A 22,285-nucleotide genomic window follows, 5' to 3' on the forward strand; every position below is an offset into this window, starting at 1 on the left:
TAAGAAACTTGATTGCAGAACTTCAGAATGGAGAGAGTCTTTGTGTTATCTTTCCAGGCAGAGATTTTTGCTCTAAAGAGAAAGGATCCAATCTGGGAACCGTTTCCCTGAGTTTGAGGCCCGGTGCTGCCCTCTGCTGAATTACCACAGTGGAATTTCGTCTGAACTCAAATCCACATCAAGGAGGAAGGAATGTAATTGTGCTTTGGTTCTGCACTTTTATAATGTGTGGCTTTATTAGGAACTCCCCTCCCGCTGGGCCGATGTGACTACCAAGGAAATAGGCTCAAGACTGCAGATTTAGGTTATTAACACTCATAGTACCAGGAGGTGCTATATTTTAACTTACTACTAAAAAGCTATCGTGAAAAATGCTCCTTAGGTTGGGCATGCATGTATAATGGATATTTTAAAAAATCAGAAATATAGAACACTGGAAGTATAGAGGAAGTATATCCTGTGCCTTGGTACACAAACTTTTCAGCAAATTGTTTTTACAGTTCTCCTTTTGGGCTTCCTTAGCTCTTCACAAAATGGGACAAAGTTCACAGAAATCTGCATAAAAGATAGAGCTTGCCAAGAGCTTTCACCACAGACTTTTCAAACCGCAGCTTAAAAATTCTAGAATTACCACCAACAACAACCCAAAAAAAATTTTCTCTGCTTTTTCCTTGTACTCTTGAGAAAAACTTGGTTTTCTTTTTTCCTTCAAGTTGATTCTCCCTCAAAATGTGTACGTTTAATTCTCCAGCATATTATATAAGTCAGTAGAAATGAGATCATGACTCCCCAGATGCATTAAATAAATTCCAGAATTAGCAGAAATGAAAAGATCCCCGCCTGCCTCTTTTCTCCATACAGATGTTGGTAACATTTTACTATTAAGAGTTACTACTAGTATTGCTACTGTTTCTGACCACTAGGTGGCACTGTAGGAACTCACAATAAATGTGTAGAAAGCACAGATACCTAAGTAGATCTATCTCTCTGTTGGATGGATAGATGGATAGACTCCTCTTGAGCTATAAAAAAAATATATCAACAGAAAGATATCTTAAATATCCCCCAAATTACATGAGGTAAAGGATTGTCCAAAGAAAATATCTCAGACACAGTTATCCGGTTCACAGTGTGTCTCTTCGCTCAGGTCTGGGCAGGGGGTCCCATGGTTGGCGGGCTGGAGAAGTACGTACCGAGTCCGCTTTTTCGTTCCTAAATTTCCACAGGTGCCACGGCAAAGGCCCCACGAAGACCACAGAGAGGTCTCACAATCCAAGGGTGTTTCTGCAGGAGAGAAGCGGTTTCAAGTTGTGGTTGTTGTTTTTAATACAGGACTACAAGATATAGCATTTTTTGAGGGGGGACAGTCCATTGATTTAATTTTCTCCAAGACAAAAATGCGGGATAAATGTGTGTAATTGCAGCATGAAACCTTGTAAAAGCTTCTGAAGACAGAGGGTGAGTAAAGCCAGTAGTGGTGTGCTACTGGTTTGGACCGGTTTGGCCGAACCGGTAGTAAAAAAAGCTCCAATGATCAACTGAGAGGAGAAAGGAGAGAAAAGCACAGGATCGGCCCTGTCGCCCATCCCTGCACGTTTCTCTTCTTTATCCTCCCAGCAGATTGGCGTGGCAGAGCCTCAACTGGTGTGGGGAAAGCTGTGCGCGCATATTAGGTGTTGCACGCATTAGGTGCACATGCAATCACTGAACCGGTAGTGGGATAGGTAGGATCCCACTGCTGAGTAAAGCCAATAGGATCAATCCCTTTCGTAAGCCATCCAGCAGTGGGATGGGAAGCGTATAAATTCAATAAATAGATGACATTTAATAAATAAGTAACTTTGGCCAGGCGTGCATAATCAGATGAGGGGATGCGTGAAAAAGGAGTCATGCGCCAGGCAGGCAAAATCAGATCCAATTGTGGATTCCATTCATGAAAGGAATCTAATAAGGGAAGGAGGTGTCCACCTTTTTTTATTCTTTGAGAGAGCAAATTCTGTTAAGGAAACTTCATGCTGGTTATAACTCCAAACTCTGAAATCTTGTACACCGTGTTTACTGATAGGTGATAAAGGACTCATGGTTTGGATAACTGGAAATCACGGGGGGGTTTTAAGAAGAGATTGGGAAGTATTTATCTGGAATGGTATAGAGTCTCCTGCTTGATCATGGGGTTGGACTAGAAGACCTCCAAGGTCCCTTCCAACTCTGTTAGCCTATGTTCTATGTCTTCAAGACAATCCAGGGCTGGAACAGATGGTGGAGGTCTTCTAGACCAACCCCTGCTCAGACAGGAGCCTTATACAGAATAACAATAACAGAGTTGGAAGGGACCTTGAAGGTCTTCTAGTCCAGCCCTCTGCTTAAACAGGAGACCCTACACCATTCTAGACAAATACTGCCCAGTCTCTTCTTAAAAACATCCAGTGATGGAGCACCCACAACTTCTGCCAACCTAAGGACTGGCAAAACAAAGGAACTATTGAAATATTTTATCAATTTCTCAAGTATTTCTCCCCTTAACTTTAAGTTCCTCATTCCCATTTTCCTAATTTCATCCTATATTCCCAAAGGAAGAGCTTTGAGGGTGTTGATTGGTAAAATACGTTCCGTTTGGCCTTCAGGGTAGGCATTTCTTCCACAGCTGAATAATTAAAACAAAACTTTCTCTTTACCATCATCTTATTTTAATGATCCCATAATCCCTTGCGGGGTGAAGTCTGGGCAACTGAATGGAGTTAGCAGAGCGTTTTAATGGCTGGATGCCCTTCCTGTCACCAATGCAGAGTCTTGTTCAGCAGATAATATTCTCATTGTAGCCAGAGAGAGAAATATCGGCCTCTACCAAGGATCGAACTCACAGCCTCCTGATTGTGAGGTGAAAGCTCCACCTTCTAGGCCATGGTACCACTCTAAAACTTCCTATCTATCCAGGAATAAAACACTTACCTGAGACAGAATCCTGTACTTCGTTATCTGTAGTTGTGACGTTTGGTTGAGAGAAGAGAAAGCCCAATTTTTTCCTTTTGAGTTTTGCCATGATCACCCGGGCAATTGGCGGCAGAGTCTTAAGTTTGGGGTAATAAAATGAGTTGGCAGGATGACTTGGGGAAGAACAGGTGATCTGTGAAATCAAGCAGGTGTCAAAAGGAGGTGAGTTAAGTCAACTAGAAATCACTGCAGTGTGGGAAGAACCCTGATTAGGTTTCCAGTTCTTGTTTTCCACTCTCTCTTCTTTTCACTCTTTCCCTTTAACACTCAACCAGTATCAGAGGTGGGATTCAGCAGGTTCTGACCAGTTCTGGAGAACCGGTGGCAGAAATGTTGAGTAGATAAGATAAGATAAATTTATTGTCATTGTACTCAGAACCTGAGAACAACAAAATAAGGGGCTCTTTCACAACATACAACTGAACAACACCAAAAAACATATACAAATAACAATGTAAAACAAATTAAAGCAAATAACAGTTAAAAACTATACAACCAGGATATATATATGTTAAGACCACCAGATTCATAACTCTGCATTTAACCTGATCACAGCAGTTGGGTAAAAGCTATATTTAAATCTACTTGTCCTGGCTTTCAGCACTCTATATCGTCTTCCTGATGGTAGGATCCTGATGGTAGTTCGGAGAGCCTGCAAATACCGCCTCTTACTGGCCCCGCCCCCATTTATTCTCCGCCTCCCAAGTCCCAGCTGATCGGCTGGGTCTTCTTTTGTGGCCCTGCACAGGAGAACAGAGCTGGAAAGCAGGTTAGTGGGGTGGGGAGGGAAGGGGGATTTTGCATTATCCTTCCCCTGCCATGCCCACCAAGCCACGCCATGCCTAGCAAGCCACACCCACAGAGCCAATCGTAAAAAAAATTTGAATCCCACCACTGACCAGTATCCCCAGTCCACTTCAGCCGATCATAGAAACACAGGGCTAGAAGGGACTTTGTGTTCTGACCCAGGCTTTATCAAACTTAATGAAACACAAACTCATAGTAAAAACAAAACCTATTTTAATACAATGCTGGACATTACTTTCATTCTCAGCCAGAACTATTTATAAACAGTTCTCCCAGATAAGAGCACACCTTTCAGCGTTGTAGAATGGTGCCAAAAAACAGGAGCATCCAAATAATTATAACATGCCAATTAAAGTCCCAGAAAAAAAAACCAACCAGAGATCACAGAGGTCCCAGAAGGACTCAGATACTATTGAACTACTTTGATTCCTGCAAAGGTTTCATCATTGAGGTCTGACTTTTATCCCTCATGGGAGAGGCAATCACCTCCCAGCCTTACTCCCAAGTAGCCCCTTGGGAGTTGCTCTCGCCTTCTAGCAGCTCTGCGCATGAGCGCACTGGGAACAGGCTCCCCTTGTTCCTCTGCCTCGCTGCTGCCAGACTCCAGAGGCTGCAGAGTCAGCACCCCACTCCCAGATGGTCTTGGCCCCATCTCTGCATCAGATGCAGGACCCTCGTCCAAGTCCTCCCCAGACTCCCGGACTGGTCCCCATTCTTCCTCACTGTCCGACTCCACTGCCATCTGCACCGGCTGTTGGCAACCACAACACCTTGGAGGTCTCCTAGTCCAATTCCAAAGCAGGAGACCTTATTCCATCCTGGACAGACGGCTGTCCCAACCTTTTCTTGAAGGCCTCCAGGTGACAGTTGACCTGACAACAGGGAATGGATCACCCCAAAAGCTGACAAAGTAAAGAAACTTACTTCCGTGATTGTGTCGCGAGGGATTGTGGCGAAGTTGGGCGAGGAAAATGTAAAGCCGCTATCCGTTCCAGCGTCATATGGAAATAGGTCTATGGAGACACGGCGCTTCCAGCCATTCTTGTCACACAAATTAAAATTCTCGATGCCCACAAACCAGTCAGGGCTGGGCACGATTCGTGCTGCAAGGGATACCTGGATATTTAGGGAAAAAAATATCCTTTGTTTCAATAAACTGGATGGGATGAGCATAGTTCTCTTTAATTAAGATCATTTGAATAAGCCACATGCTAGAATTAGGACAATCAAGGCGTTAATTATTTTCAAGTTATTTTCCAATCAATAAAAAAAATATTACTTCCCCGAGAAGTTCAAAGCAAGTTGGCAATAAAAAACGGAGAGATACTCAGCAGGGTGTGATAGATTAACCTTCCCAGACTATAAGTAATATAAAGTGAAGCATTATTTTAATAAAGTTGAATTCATTGCCGCACGAATCGGAGAGCTGCGGGCTTAGAAATGAGTTATATTTCACTGACGACCTTCTCAATGAATTAAAAGGTTTCCCCCAAATAATCCAGCCCGTTTTATGGTAATAAAACACATGGGTGATAGAAACGGTCTTCAATCTTCGGCATAATCAATACAGGAGAAAATGCCAACATGGGCCAGTTGAGCTATATCCCTGCTTTGAATCCTCTGCTGTTTTAATTGCTTGCAAATTTATGCAGCCGTAATTAAAGAATAATAACTGCCCGTCTTAAGTAGAGTGGACAAATAATTCTTGAGTTCATTTGCAGCTTTACTGCGCCTTAAAAAGCAAAGGCTGGGGCAACGGTGGCTAACCTTCTGGGGCTCCTGTGCCCAAAATGGCACATGCACTTGTGTGCATTCGCTTGTGTGCCAGCACCCAGAAGGCAATGTGCGTGGGACCCCACGCCCCCTGCGCATGGGTGCGCAATCCCCCTGCCGCCCCCTCCTGCATTTCACAAGCGTGCACCTCCCAGCTGTTTTTAGGGCCTTTTTCGGCCTCCCAGAGGCTCGAGGGAAGCCTCTGCAGCCTTTGGAGGCCGAAAAATGGGCCCCTTTCATCACTTCCGGTATTTCCGGAAATCAGCCGGGAGGCACGCGCATGCGCAGTGCGGTAAATTTGTCTGCATAAATGGCTCCACGTGCCACCTGTGGCACACGTGCCATAGGCTCACCATCATGGGACTAGGAGCAGAGGTGGGATTCAGCCAGTTCGGACCAGTTCTGGCGTACTAGTAGAGGAAAAATTTGATTGGTTCAGAGAACTGCCAAAACCCACCTCTGGCTGGGCCCGCCCTCCCCCCGCCCCCACTCTTACCTCTCCTATATTCTGTTGTTTATTAGCTCAGCTGACTTGTGTGGAGTGTGAATTGCTGCACCTCAGCTGAGCCAAAAAGCAGCACAGCTCACCAGCATTGACATAGAGAGCAGGGTTTGAGCCCTGTGCACGTGTGCACGAAGCAAGCTCCCCAAACCGGTAGGGATTTTCTATTTATTTTTTCATTTTATTGAGTATAAACATTAAAAACTTTGAACGGGGTGGTCTTCTTTGATGTACATACATACAAAAATGTCAATACATTTTTGCATTTAGAAAGATAAAAAAATTATATACATTTATATGCATATTTGTTTTCTTAAGTTTTCGCGGGTACTTACATGTATGGCATTCAGCTTTGTTCGGGTATTTTCCCACGTCATTGTAGTTGTGCTTTTAAAGTTGTAGCAACGTTTCGGCAGAATCTCATCTGCCATCATCAGGCTTCTGCATTTCACAGCCGTTTCAGCTGTGAAAGCCTGACTCACAGACGAACACAATGCAGAAGCCTGATGATGGCAGATGAGATTCTGCCGAAACGTTGCTACAACTTTAAAAGCACAACTACAATGACGTGGGAAAATACCCGAACAAAACTGAATGCCTTATATGCATATATACATTTAAACTTTGTAATTATTTAGTTCTTTCTCATGATTCCTCGAATAGGAGGTCCCTCACCTCTTCCCTATTTCACCTTAAATTCTTATTTCAATTTGATGAACTCCCTTTCATGTCCCTCCAGTAATAAAATTTATTCCATATTTGATGGTATTCTGACTCATCTTGATCCTTCATTTCTAATGTCAACCTATCCATTTCGGCACATTGTAATATTCTTATCAATCGTAATATCCTCCCCAGGAATTTCTCTTGCTTTCCAATTTTGGGCTGTTGTGATTACCTGTATTGTTAAATAGGTATCCGCTTTGCTAAATTTCTCTTTCATTATTCCCAGTAAGAACGTTTCAGGTTTGTAATGAAGTTTTAACTCCGTCATTCCCTCTACCCATGATCAAATTTTGTTCCAGAACTCCTGGACTTTTTTACAGGACCACCATACGTGAGTGCCCCGTTTTTTCAAACATTTCCAACAATTGGATGATTGGTTTCCATACATAGGAAAAAAAAATTGAAACCCACTACTGGCTCGGAGTTACTTACTAAGGGATGACGTGGGTCAACTTCAAAGAGAGTTGAAGTCTGTCCTGTTCCGGTGACCACAGGAGAAGCGGAGAAAATTCCATAAACGCTTTGCATTTTCTCTCCAGCTGCTTCAATTTCCTTCATGAGCACCCACGGCTCCCCCCGCTCCACCAGCTCACGCATGCCGTTGCTGGCATAGCCGTTGGCCTTCCACATGACGTAGTCTGAGTTGTGGGCCACACCTGTCGAAGTCGAGACGCACAAGAGGCAGATTTGGAATTACTTCCTTCATAAAGTTGTGCTGGTTCTTTTTCTCTTCCTGGAAGGGAGATTTTTTTGTGACTCAAAAACATGGGGTTGACGTCTGCTAAAGAAAAGGAGAACCAGCCCTAAACACGCTCCAGGATTGTGTATTTGGTGCTGTCTTTCAGGGCTGTGAATTTGGATATAGCTAAAAAAACCAGCAAGAGAAGAGGGAGGAGGTAAGAATGTCCCCTCAGGAGGGGCAAAAAAGTCAAGATGGCAGCCTCAACTACTATTCAGAAAGATTGGCATTTTGATAGTGCGGTCGTGCCTGCCATACTGATTTTTTGTTACTACCCTGTAGTACAGGGGTCAGCAACCTGCAGCTCTGGAGCCACATGTGGCTCTTTCCATCCCACTGCTGCGGCTCCCTTTTGCTGGTCAGCTCCACAATTGATGGGGCTTTAGGTTAGGACAGATAGAGGAAAAAGGATGCCATGCTAGGAGGAGACTCTATGGTGGGGGAACCGGACTTCCGGTCATCTCCAGAATTGAATGGGGGGCTTCCGGTTAGAACCTTTGTGGCTCTTTGAATGCTTAAGGTTGCCGACCCCTGCTGTAGTAGGACACTCTCGGGAGAAGACATTCAAAGGGGTGAATACACCCAGAAATGACATGTTGGGTTGCACTGGGTCACACTGCAATGATGAACATGAGCCCAACATGGAAAAGTGGGCGCATCAGCCTGGCAACCAAATGAAAGTTAGTCTGCTCTATCCTGTTCCCTGTAGCTACCTCTGGTTGTGAAAGTTGGATCTTAAAAAAGCAAGACAAGAAGAAAATCGACTCGTTTGAGCTGTTTTGCTGGAGAGGGCTTCTTCATCTTCCATGACAGCAAAGGTGACCAACAAGCAAATACTGAAACCAGATATGTCACTGGAGGGAAAAAAAATCACAAATTGTGTCTCACTTACTTTGGCTGTGTCATGAGAGGGAATTCACTGGAGAAAGCAATTATGTTTGGGAGAGTTAGTGGTAAAAAGGACATGTGGCTGCACGCCATCAAAGATGACCCCAGGCAGAGCATAGAACAACTCAAAGAAGTAGGGCAAGATTGGAAGATGTGGAGAGACCTGGCTCACAGAATCACAAGAGTTGGACTCAATTGAATGGATAACATTATCATCATCATCTTCTTCTTCTTCATGATTTTAGGTCTTTCTGTCTATCTATCATCTATCTATCTTTATGATCGCTATCTCTATATCTCTATCTCTACATCATCTATATCTATACTTATCCATCTATCATCCATCCATCTATCCATCCATCCATCCATCAGTCCACTTGTCCATCCATCGATTTCTATCTATCATCTATATCTATTTGTCTATCTATCAACTTATCATCCAACTATCATCCATCTATCATCTATCTATCTATCTATCATCATCTATATTTATTTGTCGCCATCATCCATCTATCATCCATCTATCATTCATCTATCTATCTAGCCTCTATATCTATTTGTCTTTCTATCAACTATCATCCATCTATCATCCATCCGTCTATCTATCTATCTATCTATCTATCTATCTATCTATCTATCTATCTATCTATCTATCCTGCCTATCCATCCATCCATCCATCCATCCATCCATCCACCCACCCACCCACCCACCCACCCACCCACCCACCCACCCACCCACCCATCTATCTATCTATCTATCTATCTATCTATCTATCTATCTATCTATCTATCTATCTATCTATCCATCCATCCATCCATCCATCCATCCATCCATCCATCCATCCATCCATCCATCCATCCATCCATCTATCTATCTATCTATCTATCTATCTATCTATCTATCTATCTATCCCTATATCTATTTGTCTGTCTATCAACTATCATCCATCTATCATCCATCATCCATCCATCTATCTATCTATCTATCTATCTATCTATCTATCTATCTATCTATCTATCTATCTATCTATCTATCTATCTATCTATCTATCCCTATATCTATTTGTCTATCAACTATCATCCATCTATCATCCATCATCCATCCATCCATCTATCTCATCTATCTATCTATCTATCTATCTATCTATCTATCTATCTATCTATCTATCTATCTATCTATCTATCTATCTATCTATCTATCCCCTATATCTATTTGTGTCTATCAACTATCATCCATCTATCATCCATCATCCATCCATCCATCTATCTACCTATCTACCTATCTACTTATCTACCTTTCTATCACCATCATCTTTAAAAGGAAACCAGGCCATCAAAGAACCTGGTGGCTGGACACCATCAAAGCTGACACCAGCCAACTCAAAGAAGGAAGGCAAGACTAGAAGATCTGGAGAGACCTGGTCCATAGGATCACCAAGAATCGGACAAGATTGAATGGCTGTCATCCCCATCCTCATCACCCTGCGGACACTCTTCTTGGGAGAAGAAGATGCGTGGTTTTCCTTACCTAGGAGAGAGGACCACTGCGCTGGGGGTCTATACAGGGGGTACTGCTTTGGAAAAGCTGCTTGGCTCCATTTCCCCGTGAAGACAATGCTGTAGGTTGTTGGTTCCTCTGCACCACACAGGGTATCTCCCTCGAGGGGGACACAATCCACACAACTCAGGAGGGCAACCAGCAGGGCTGCGATTGTCTTGTCAGAACCAGAGATAAGCAGTGAGCTTCCCATTTCCTTGCCAACGGCGGGGAAACAACAAACACACAAATGAAAAAGAACCAGAGTTAGTGGATTCCACAAGTAAATGCAGCATCTCTAGCTATGCTCCATGAAATCAACAGAGATTATTTGAGACCCATAAAAAAATCCAAGCAATATTTCACAGATTTACTGAATAACAGAATGGGAAGGGACCTTGGAAGTCATCTAGTCCACCCCCCTGCTCAAGCAGAAAACCCTACACCATTTCAGACAAATGGTTGTCCGATCTCTTCTTAAAAGCCTCCAGTGTTGGAGCATTCACAACTTCCGGAGGCAAGTTGTTCCACTGGTTAATTATTATTCTCACGGTCAGGAAATTTCTCCTTAGTTCTGTGTCTGTCTTGATGATAACAATAATTGATAATAGGATTTTAACAGGCTGATTTGATCTGTAATCTTATTAGAATCATAAACGTGGCTGAATTGTCTCAGTACAAATAGGAAGAAGACTATACAGCTGCATTCTTTTTTTTAAATTTTGTAAGACATATTTGTTTAAAAATAAGATAAAGAAACACCAAATGCTCCCTTAATCCATTCCAACTTGAGTTCATTACCTAATGACAGGGAAATATTTTAGAAAACACACAGAATTGAATAAAGGCAAAGAAACCTGCCCGGCTAAGATAAAACACTAAAGTTAAATCTTTAACCTTTTCTGTTTTAAGAGCAGGGCATAAATACACAAACCTTGAGCTGTAATCGTTGCACATTAATCATTAATACAGACCATTTTCCACTGACTGGGGGGGTTCCTGTTGCTCTGAGATTGTTAGGGCAAGAAGTTGCTTTGTCTCTCAGCTGGAAAATCTGCAAGGCGAAGAGAGGAAACCGCACTATTTATGCCTGCAGAAGTCCCTTTGGTCCAGCCGAGGCAGTGTTTTGTTTTGTTTTTTACTCCCTGAACACATCTTGTGTTGCTGGAAACATCTGTATGGTTTGCGACGACTGTGAGTGGTGTGCCAGCTGTGGGGGGGGGGAAAAACTGCAGGAACGAACTACATGTCAACTTTTGCTAACCAAGAACTTTGCCCCCTCCGCCTTCAAGGCTTTTGATCGATGGCATTTCTCCCCGTGCCCATAAGTTGCAGAAAAAAGCTGCCTCAAGCACAAAACCTTTCTTGCATGCATATTGTTGTGTTAGGTTTTATGCCTTTCCCAAAAGCTGATTAAAATCCCTCCCTCACATGGACCTGAGGGCTTATCTCTGAGTTAGGAAAGGGAAAAGCCTCCAGAGAAATTGGGGAGGGGGGGGGTTGGAAAAAGGCTGTAATGTGCATGTCATTTCATTCCTGAGTTGTATCTGGGGGAAGGGTGGAAAACATGGAGCAACCTCTCACTCTGTCTGTCTGTCTGTCTGTCTCTGTGTGTGTGTGTGTGTGTAGAACTCTGAAACTTTGTTGTTATTCTTGACCCCAGTTAAACTCAGTTTCACTTACAAAATACAGAATAACAGAGTTGTGATCGATGATAGATGGGTGGATGGATGGAGAGAGAGAGAGAGAGAGAGAGAGAGATAGATAGATAGATAGATAGAAAGATAGAAAGATAGATAAGAAGAAAGATAGAAGAAAGAAAGAAAGAAAGAAAGAAAGAAAGAAAGAAATAGAAAGAAGAGAAAGAGTATTAAGATTTAAAGATAGATAGATGATAGATAGAGAGATAGAGATAGATAGATAGATAGATAATAGATAGATAATAGATAGATAGATAGATAGATAGATAGAGAGATAGATAGATAGATTGGATGATAGATGATGGATTGATGGATAGATTGATGGATAGATGAGAGAGACATTAGAAATAGATAGATGATTATAGCGATAGAAGATAGGTAGATAGATAATAGATTAGAGAGATTTTAGAGATATATAGAGATATTTAGATAGATAGATGATAGATTAGGAGAGGAGATTAGGATAGAGAAATAGAGGAGATTAGAGATAGATGGATAATAGATAGGTAGATAGATAGATAGATAGATTAGAGAGGATTAGAGAAATGATTAGAGATAGAGAGAGAGAGAGAGATACAGTAGGTAGAGATGGAGAGAGAATGCTGGATGGATGGATGGATGGATGGATGGATGACAGAGGAAGAAAGGCAATCATATATAGACAGACAAGAGAGCTTTGATCCCACCATTAGGGCCAACTTGACTTTTTGGGAGGGCACCCCTGACTTATGCTTTGCAAAACAACAAGAACAGCCAGCCTCCTGGTGATTGGCCAAAAGTGACCCCGGTTGGCTTTCATGCTTGAGGCAGGACTAGAACTCCCAGTCTCCTGGCTTCTAGCCTTTCAGTAGCCTTTCAGTAGCCCAAACTGGCTCTCTCATCAGCTTAATACTGCCCGAACCAGACCTACTGCCCCCCTCCATCATGTTTTGTAAAATAAACCAGAATTCAGTAGGATGCAACATCTCTTGTTGCACAATCCTGCATCGGGTTCTCGGTGGGATTAAGGAGGAGTGTGTATGTGTGTTTGTATATTTATCTTTTGCTCCTAGCACTCTTCAAGTTAAAATTCTTTTTTTAATCACATAAACCAGTTAAGCAGAACTTAACATGTTCCAGAAGTAAACTCTTCTTTGAAAAGCTCCTTACAGCCCGCAACATGGTTTGGCTTCAATTAAGAAAGGAGGAGGGTTGTTTAAACAACAAGGCAGAGGAATGTCCTGTGGGAATCAACAGAGATACTCAGGCCATTCGTTCCTGAATGAGTAACAAGCCTGTAGAGATGCCAGCTAGCTTCACCTCTTCATCCAGAGAAAGCTCCAGATCCCAGCCAGATCCGGCAAAAGTATTTTCTCTGATCGTTGCCCTGAAGATGGAATTGAATGGAGAGGGGAAGTATTATTATTTATTTATTTATTCAATTTATACGCTGCTCATCTCACTGCTAAACTCACTCTGGGCAGCTTACAATATCATAAACATAATAATATAAACTACTAGCTCTATACCCGAGCTTCACTACGAAACTATGTGGTCGGGCTTAGTTTTGGGGGAGGAAAATAAGGGAGGGGAGGAATTCTGCCTCTGCCTCCCAGCATCCATCGATATTCATCTGGCTAGCATCCTGTCAGTGTGTTAGAGAGTTGAGGGCTGTTTGGAAACTTAAAGAGTATTTGCTGTGTGAGCAAGAAGGAGACAGCCAGGAGCCTGGGCGTGGCTTAGCTCAACTGTTCTGTACTAAAGCTGCTTGGTGCTGCTGTAAAACTGAAACTCCTCTCCTCTGCTTGTGCTTTGCAATTGGAAGAGATGTCCCTCCTTCCGGGCCCGGCGGCAGCGGTGGAGGGTGAGGGCAGTGGTGGCGGGGCCGGGCGGAGGGCAGCAGGCGGGTCAGTGCTCAGTCGGCCGGGCCGTGGTGGGCCAAGCCATGGCGTAGAGTCGGGGCCGCAGCATGAGCGCCGCCGCCCGGTTCCCGCTGCACCAGCTGGTCTGGCGGAACGACTTCTGGCAGCTGGAGGCTGCCCTGCAGGGACAGGATGTGGATGTGGAGACTTCTTTCCAGGTGGGGAGGGAGAGCAGAACTCCTTGGCATCAGAGCGTGTTAATAATAATAATAATAATAATAATAATAATAATAATAATAATAATAATAATAATAATAATAATAATAATAATATAAGAAATACTCTAAATGCTCTGATGGTCATTTTGAAAAATCCTTTCCTAGTGAGCATTTAAAAACCAAGAGGAACATATGTGCCAAATTTCAAGATTGTAGGCTTTACAGTTCTGGAGATTCTGTGATGATGCATGTGGGGTATTTTGCATTTATGTAGACAGATGAACATGTTAAAATGTTAAAAAAAGAGCATTAAAATGAACAAAAACTGGATAAAACAGGAAACAACACCTAAAGGGGTGAGAGGTGGGATCCTCTTGTCAGTCTACTAACCATCTTAAGAATGACTTTCCCCCATCAGGATCCCAGGCCAACTAAGAGAGCCAGGGTTTTGAAGGCCTTCAAGAAGACCAAGAGGGTGGAGGCAGATCTGTTTGAGGGGCACAAGGTACCAGAAGAAAAGGGCCATAGCAAAAGTGGACCCCACCAGCTGAGGTTCCTTAGCCAACAGAAAAAAAAAATATTTATGGAGTGTTCAGAAAATGAATAGCAGAAATTCAACTCTGCAGAACTGAGACTCTAGAAAGAGTGCAGAGAAGAGCAACCAGGATGATGAGGGGACTGGAGGATGAAAGATATGATGAACGGTTGCAGGAACTGGGCCTGGCTAGTCTAGGGAAGAGAAGGACCAGGGGAGACAGGAGAGCAGCCTTCCAATATTTGTGGTGCTGCCACAGAGAGGAGGAGGGGGTCAACTTGTTTTCCAAGGCACCCGAAGGCCAGACAAGGAATAATGGATGGAAGCTGACCAAGGAGAGATTCAACCTGGAATTAAAGAGATACTTTCTGACAGTGAGAACCATCAACCCATGGAACAAAAGTTGCCTTCAGAAGTTGTGGAAGCTTCATCTCTGGAGGCTTTCAAGAAGATTGGACTGCCCTCTGTCAGGAATGGTGTAGGGTCTCCTGCTTGGGTGGGGGGTTGGGCTACATGACCTACAAGGTCCCTTCCAACTCTGTCAATCTGTTAATGTTAAAAGCCTCAAACAATTTATGTTTAGGCAGCCATTTCCGGGATATAACAAACCTAGTATTAACACAAAGGGTTTAGTGTTGGTTACAAATGCTCTAAGTTTCACCTCTCTGTCCCAGATACTTCACTTATGAAGCGGAATGTTTTCTTGATAGAAAACAAACAAGAAATGAGTATGACTTTTTTCATAGCTATATCACAATGATGAGTCATTGTGGCCTCCGCCAGTGTTTTCCAGCTGAAAAGCCTCAGAAAATCACAAATATGTTTGTGATTAAACATAAAGATTGATTACAGTTTGTGCATTTTGGGTTTAGCTCCATTCTTTTCTTTCCATTTCATGAGGTTATCCATCTTGGCTTCCATCGTCATCACAATCTTTCACCTACATCTGCTTTTTGCCAAGAATGGCAAAAGTTAGTTATTCCAGATCTTCTGAAGGACAAGAGCAAAAAGCAAACCTTGAACAGGGGCATCTATTGGGGGAGGAAGGAATGTCCCAAAAGTGAAGATGGAGGCCACATAACCAAAGGACCACTCACTGTTTGCAGGTATCTTGCATGCCCAGAGTTGCAGTTACCACCTTGACTATCTTTGAGGGAGAGGTCCACCTTTTCTGAGGAACATCAATTTTCTCCCCTTCCTTCTTTTCAACACCAATATCTTCAAGAAATCCAAAGAACAGAGTTGGAAAGGACCTTGGAGTTCTTCCAGTCCAACCTCCTGTTCAAGCAGGAGATCCTATAATACCACTGAAGTCTACCAACCATTAGACAAATGATTGTCTGATCTCTTCTTTAAAACCTCCCGTGATGGACAACTCAGAACTTCTGAAGGTCAGCCTTTCCACTGATTCATTGTTCTCACTGTCAGGAAATTTCTCCTTAATTCAAGGCTGGTTTTCTCCTTGTGAAGCTTCCACCTGTTGCTTCTTGTCTTACTCTCAAATGGGTTGGAAAATATGTCAACCCTCTCTACCCGGAGACTTGGGAAGAGTCGTTGTCCCAAAAGTTGGTAGCTGTCCAACTTGTCTCCAGTGTTGGTGGCTCAGCCTTTCCTGATGGAGGACACCAAGCAACAAGTACATAATTGGGCCGAAACCTCCAGAACCTCCAGAACCTCCAAGTATTGGAAGATGGTTACCATGGCACCTCCTAGTCCTTTGTTAGACTATATACGAGCACCCTACATTGGCACTCCAGAGAGATTAAAAGTTTGCCAAGGTAAATAAACAAACTGGGTCTTTGAATGTGTAGACTGAGAATCTATGCAGGATTAAATCCCCAGATGCAAGGAGAACCAGGAGCTATAACGATCCATTCTTAAGGAATTCCTAACTTGGAAGCTTTCAGGATTAGGGAAGACAAACTTGGTGGCAAAAATCCAAAATGTTTAGATAGGACAGCAAAGAGTCACAGAAACAATCGTTATTTGCTACTTTCTGATGTCCTTCTGGAGGTTTGTGTACCTGTTGCTTGGTGTCCTTCATCAGGAAAGGCTGAGCTACCAACATGGGAGACGAGTTGGACAATTTCCAACTTTTGGGACAATGATTCTTCCCAGGTCTCCTTAAATTCTCAGCTCTTAGGTGTTCCATGAAGGCGACCCATTGTAGAAGACCTTTGGATTCAAAACAGGAACAATAATGCAGGAGCCATGGTGGCGCAGTGGTTAGAGGGCAGTACTGCAGGCTACTTCTGCTGACTGCCGGCTGCCTGCAATTTGGCAGATCGAATCTCACCAGGCTCAAGGTTGACTCAGCCTTCCATCCTTTCGTGGTGGGTAAAATGAGGAGCCAGATAGTTGGCTGACTCTGTAAAGAGGAGGCTGACTCTGTAAACCACTTAGAGAGAGCTGTAAAGCACTGTCAAGTGGTATATAAGTCTAAGTGCTATTGATACCTTCCTTCCTTCCCAGTGCTTAGAAAGCAGTATTGCAGGCTAATTCTGCTGACTGCCAGCAGTTCGATCCTGACCGGTTCAAGGTTGACTCAACCTTCCATCCTTCCGAGGTGGGTAAAATGAGGACCCAGATTGTTGGGGGCAACAGGTTGACTCCGTAAACCACTTAGAGAGGGTTGTAAAGCACTGCGAAGTGGAATATAAGTCTACGTGCTATTGCTATCTTTAGCATTAAGCATTAAGTTTGGTTTGTGTCGTACATTTTTAGTTAGATTGCAATACGACAGAAAAAGGGAGACAATTCCCTGTGCTTATCCATTGCGTACTTTTGCCTAAGAGGCGACTAACCAAAATACAAACCATGAAAGTTGACTATGCTTTGGCTGACCCGCTTCTTATTTTGCAAGATTGGAAAGTAGGTCATCCCTTTTTCTCTTCTGTTAATCCCATTCCGAGAAGAAGAAGCATCTTTTAAAAAGATTAAAACTTCCTTGGCAGATTTTTTTTTTCCTAGCTTGCCTTAAAAAAAAAAAAAAAAATCAGGCATCAACGCAGAACATTCTTATCCTTCCTCAATCCTGACTCTCAGCACAAACTTTTAGAATAAATCCAGAGGTAAGATTTATTCCTCCTTTACAGGTAGATTTCTAAGTCAAATGAAGCTGAAGGACAGTAAAGATTTCCACCTACTGCCACGTGCAGGAGATATGAATTAAGTCAATTCAGGAGAAGGGGGGAAACTATCACTTAATCCAGACTGTAAATATTATCGAAGCAAAAGAAAGGGAGGAAATGTTGTGTTTATGTGAGCCATTCGTGTTCCTGAACTAAAACGAGCAGGTAGATTTCAAACAAGCCTGCATCACAAATGAGCTCTGAAGAAGACCCTTGTCTTTGAATCATAGCAGTTATGACAGGAAGCTTTAGAAGATGAGAGGGAACCAGTCCAAATTGCCCCGAGTCAGGAAGAAGATTTTAGGGTGCATCTGTCGAAGCTGCTGTGGGAACAAGCAGTGTGGTTGTCGGGAAAAGAAACGGCCCGGCTCAAAAAATGGTCATCATGAAGAGAAAAGTCTTGCAACTGGGACGATGGGACCTTGGTCCTGGAAGATGCCATAGAGCTGGAAGCCTTGGCGGCCCTCCAGAATGGCCCTTTAAACTCGCCCCTGCCCTTAGACCCAGAACCTGTTAGAAATTCGGTTTTATTATATAGAAATGGTAGCAGAGGGCTAATATATAGCCATACAGATCAAATAAAGTGTGTAGTATACAGTCACCTTGGTGTTAACAGTTTCAACTGTCACAGGGAAATCTCCTCAGAAGAAAAAGACCATAGAGTATAACCATAGATAGCAATAGCCCTTAGACTTATATACTGCTGCACGGTGCTTTTACGGTCCTTTATAGTGGCTTACAGAGTCAGCCTCTGGCCCCCAACAATCTGGGACCTCATTTTACCCACCTGGGAAGGAGGGAAGGCTGAGTTAACCTGGAGCCAGTCAGGATTGAACTGCTGGCAGTGGTCAGAGTCAGCCTGCAATACTGCATTCTAACCACTGGAAAGAAGGGAGGGAGGAGGAGGGAGGGACAATAGCACTTAGACTTATGTACCGCTTCACAGTGCTTGGATCCTGCAACCTCTGTAGTATACAAAATACATTGCAACTTGTATTCCAACAACTATTGAAGAAAGTTTGCTGTCCACTCTTTAAGTCCCTGTGGTTTTAGTCACATTCTAGAGGTTGTTCAATTCCAAATTTCATGCCCTTAAATTAGGTCAACCAATGGAACTGTCCATCATCCTAGAACTGGGATTCAACTCTCCAAAATGAATGATGATGGTTTATCCAGAGCTGCAGTAACTGGATGCAAAAAAGCTCTGACAAATAACAAAAAAATACAGTTATAAATCATTTAGAACTGGTCGAAATGTGATGATTATCTCCAAACTGGTGCTAAAAGTATGCAAAATGTTGTTTACAAAGACTTCTCTGCTTACTTCATAGCCTGTGCTGTGTTGAGAATTTACTGCTGTGTCATTCAAGTTCAGGTCATCTAAGACCATCTAGAGGGTTTTCAACAAAATCAGGGGAGGATGTAAAGGAGACTATTTCTTAAAATCACACCTAAGACACAACCCCAAGCCTACAAACCTAATCCCAATTTAAGGAAGGAAGCAATAAGAAGAGAGTTGTACTCAAGACTACCACGAGAACTGGAGCATTGAAACTTCAGAAGGGAAGTAGTCAGGCTGAGAGGTTGTAGAGTAAGCAGAACAAGCAGAAGATTTAGTACAAAGAGCAAATACGATGGTGCCGTATCACTGACACTGGATCTGGGATGAGTATAACAGAACAACAGAGTTGGAAGGGACCTTGGAGGTCTTCTAGTCCAGCCCCCTGCTCCAGCAGGAGCCCCTACACTATTTCAGACAAATGGTTGCCTAGTCTCTTCTTGAAAACCCCCAGGGTTGGAGACCCAAAACTTCTGGAGATAAGTTATTCCACTGATTGTTTTCACTGTCGAGAAATTTCTCGTTTCTAAGTTGCTTCTCTCCTTGATTACTTTCCATCCATCCTTGATTAGTTTCCATCCATTGCTTCTTGTCCTGCCTTCAGGTGCCTTGGAAAATAAGTTGACCCCCTCTTCTTTCCTCAAATATTGGAAGACTGCTATCGCTGCCTAGTTGTCATGCCCCTGTCAGAATCTGATTCGGAGGGGAAGAAACTGGGGAAGGGCAAAGTCTGGCTGGGCAGAGCAGGGAAGAGGTAGAACAAGGGAGAGGGAATTCGGAGGAAGACTCAGGGCCACCCCCTCTTCATCTTAGGGCATGCAGGAAGGAACGGAAAAGGGAGCAACGTGAGTTGCATGACTTATGGGGGAGGAAAGGGCCCTGATTCCCTTCATTAGCTGCAGCTGGGAACACCGTGTTTAAAAAGGGAAGCTGCACACAGCGAAGCTGTTGGGAGCAAACCGTGAATTATTTGGTATCGTCGAGGCTTATCTGTGTTCCTGGCGTCTTCCCAATTGTATGAGTTTTGCCGTGCTTTTCAGTCTGAAATTCCTTCTCTCGTCCTGTCAAGTTAATTACTTCAGTTTGGTTTGTTTGGATTTTAAGTTATAGTTTATATGTACTTTGTTTTCAGACTGAATTTCTTCCACCTAAAGGCTGTTCCTGGGAGAGTTTTTCTCCAGCCAGAAGGTAACCTGGACATGGGGGGCAAAGTCAGAGATATTAAAGGGACTTTTCTTACTTATGTGACTGCATTGCCTTTGTGCCACGCCCCTTTGGGTCATCACACTAGTCCTTCCCTTTGTTAGATTAAGCCTACCTGGTTTAAGGTACGTTTAATCTGAGCCCCTGCTCAAGCAGGAGACCCTACACCATTCCACTTGTCTGGGTTGGACTGGAAGACCTCCCGTGATCCCTTCCAACTCTGGTATTCTGTTTTTCTGCTAGTTACCACAACAACAGACCATACGGAGCCTCCCCTCTACTTCGCTGAGATAGAGATAGGAGTAAAGCTTTCTTCTATATTGCAGAGGGTTGTTTTTTTTTAATTATTGTCACACATTTTATTGGGAGAAAGAGGATGAGGATGGCCTGCAAGACAACATACTTTAAAACTGCTAGAGAAGATGGAAAAAAAACCGGGTTAATAGCCGAGGACTGAAGTTAAGAGCTGCTCCTTGGGCTTAATATTTTATTTCCACAAATTGCATCAGGACTCCAAGCCAACATTTTCTCCAGCCAGGGTATATTTTATTTCCTTAAAAAAACCCTCTTCAGAGCTGACATGAAATTCTTTTCTTCTCCAGGGCAGTATTTTATTTTCAAAAATTGCTTACGTATCAGCAGGAAGATATATTAAGCGCTCGTGCCAAGGGCCCCGGCTTATCCAAAATTGTATTCTAGGCCTAGACTTTTGCTGTGGAATTAAACTCAAACATTAAAATGGAAGACATTTCGCTTCTTCATCCAAGAAGCTTCCTCGGTTCTTGGATGAGAAGTGAAATGTCTTTTCCTTCTTCCTTAAGGGGAAAAAACCAGCCCATCTGTTTTTTGAAAAAGCACCTTGGAGACAACGGAGAACCTCCACAGACAGTATATTGTATTGTATTGTATTGTATTGTATTGTATTGTATTGTATTGTATTGTATTGTATTGTATTGTATTGTATTATAGTATATTATATTATATTATATTATATTATATTATATTATATTATATTATATTATATTATATTATATTACTATATTATATTATATTATATTATATTATATTATATTATATTATATTATATTATATTATATTATATGGCATGGCATGGCATGGCATGGCATGGCATGGTATGGCATGGCATGGCATGGCATGGTAGTGTATGGTGTGGTGTGGTGTGGTGTGATGTGGTGTGGTATATGTATGGTAGGGTAGGGTAGGGTAGGTATTGTAGTGTAGTGTAGTGTAGTGTAGTGTAGTGTAGTGTATGGTATGGTATGGTATGGTATGGTATGGCAGTGTATTGTACTGTACTGTACATTACATTACATTACATTTTCAAGAAGTTACTGTTGCAATCTGTCCAACTAAAATTCCGGGCTAACGCACTGTACAGCAGCATTCAGTTTCCTATATTCTCCAGAGGGCACTGGATCTATCAAAGCCATCTGGAAAATGAAAAGAGGTTCAACTTTGGCTCAACCAGGCCTTTTCTTCATGTCTCTCACTCAGTTTCTTGTTGCAACAAGAGTTTCTGGAAACCACACAGGGCAGCCCGTTCCATGGGATGGAAATTCATCTGGCTTTGAAAGCCTCTTTAAGTTTTCTGATTCTGATTCTGCTCTTTAGAGATTTGCCAGAGAGCTTTGACCGATGGCTTTGCACACAGTCGATCTTTCCCTGATTTCCCAGTTTTTCCTAACATAGTAAATTTGCCGTCGTTATAGCGGGATGAACGTCAGAGAGAGCAACCATTTTCTGTTAGAAAGACAGCACCAAATTCATCAAGCACCATATATCTATCTGCCTGTCTTTTGGAAGGCCCATCCATCGCCTTTCATGCATTATTTCCACCGTTAAAGTTTCATTAGACTGGGTTGGTTTTAAAATATGTGCTTTGCCCAGTCCTAACTGGCAAAAGAGCAGATGGGGGTGAAATGATAATAATAATAATAATGCTGCTATTCAGATCAAATCTTCAATTAGCACTAAAAAATGCGGTAGGCCAAATCATTAAAACGGCTTCAATGAAAGAGCTTTATGGTTTTGGTGTGTGACTGACGAGGTGATGAGAATCCTTCAGGGCTGGCTCTGTTTGATGATTTTTGACTCAAAAGTTCAAATGAGAGGGGGAGGGAGGGAGGGAGTGAGAGGGAGGAGAGAAGAGGAGAAGAAGAAGAAGAAGAAGAAGAAGAAGAAGAAGAAGAAGAAGAAGAAGGAGGAGGAGGAGGAGGAGAAGGAGGAGAAGAAGGAGGAGAGAGGAGGAGAGGAGGAGGAAGAGGAGGAGGAGGAGGAGGAGGAGGAGGAGGAGGAGGAAGAAGAAGAAGAAAGATAATAGAGAAAGAGAGGGGG

General features: G+C 42.9%; 1 protein-coding gene across 2 annotated transcripts; it reads right to left on the reverse strand.

Moving 5' to 3' along the window:
* Positions 1-204: 204 nt before the first annotated feature.
* SPON2 (spondin 2) lies at positions 205-11,021 on the reverse strand. 2 transcript variants are annotated; one of them, XM_087967608.1, is made up of 6 exons: positions 10,948-11,021; positions 9,955-10,180; positions 7,232-7,455; positions 4,723-4,914; positions 2,950-3,124; positions 205-1,284 (listed from the first exon to the last, which is right to left on the reverse strand). In XM_087967608.1, exons 2-6 carry the CDS (start codon positions 10,175-10,177, stop codon positions 1,106-1,108), a joined length of 993 nt encoding a protein of 330 aa, XP_087823734.1. In that variant the 5' UTR covers positions 10,178-10,180; positions 10,948-11,021; the 3' UTR covers positions 205-1,105. The 2 variants fall into 2 exon arrangements, with proteins under 2 accessions (XP_087823734.1, XP_087823735.1); XM_087967609.1 differs by having other exon boundaries at positions 10,765-11,021.
* Between the last annotated feature and the right edge of the window lie 11,264 nt (positions 11,022-22,285).

This window comes from Notechis scutatus, chromosome 5 (assembly GCF_049901735.1).
Source record: "Notechis scutatus isolate UNSWTSFEM ecotype Mainland chromosome 5, rNotScu1.2, whole genome shotgun sequence".
In the NCBI taxonomy this organism is placed as follows: Eukaryota; Metazoa; Chordata; class Lepidosauria; order Squamata; family Elapidae; genus Notechis; species Notechis scutatus.

Bases quoted from the DNA above. Each gene is read 5' to 3' on its own strand.
- SPON2 (XM_087967608.1), bottom strand. From the start codon at position 10,177: ATGGGAAGCTCACTGCTTATCTCTGGTTCTGACAAGACAATCGCAGCC. The intron at 3,125-4,722 runs GTAAGTTTCTTT...TTGATTTCACAG, and splicing joins CTCGCGACACAATCACGGAA to ATCACCTGTTCTTCCCCAAG. The intron at 1,285-2,949 runs GTAAGTGTTTTA...TCTCTCCTGCAG, and splicing joins AGTACAGGATTCTGTCTCAG to AAACACCCTTGGATTGTGAG.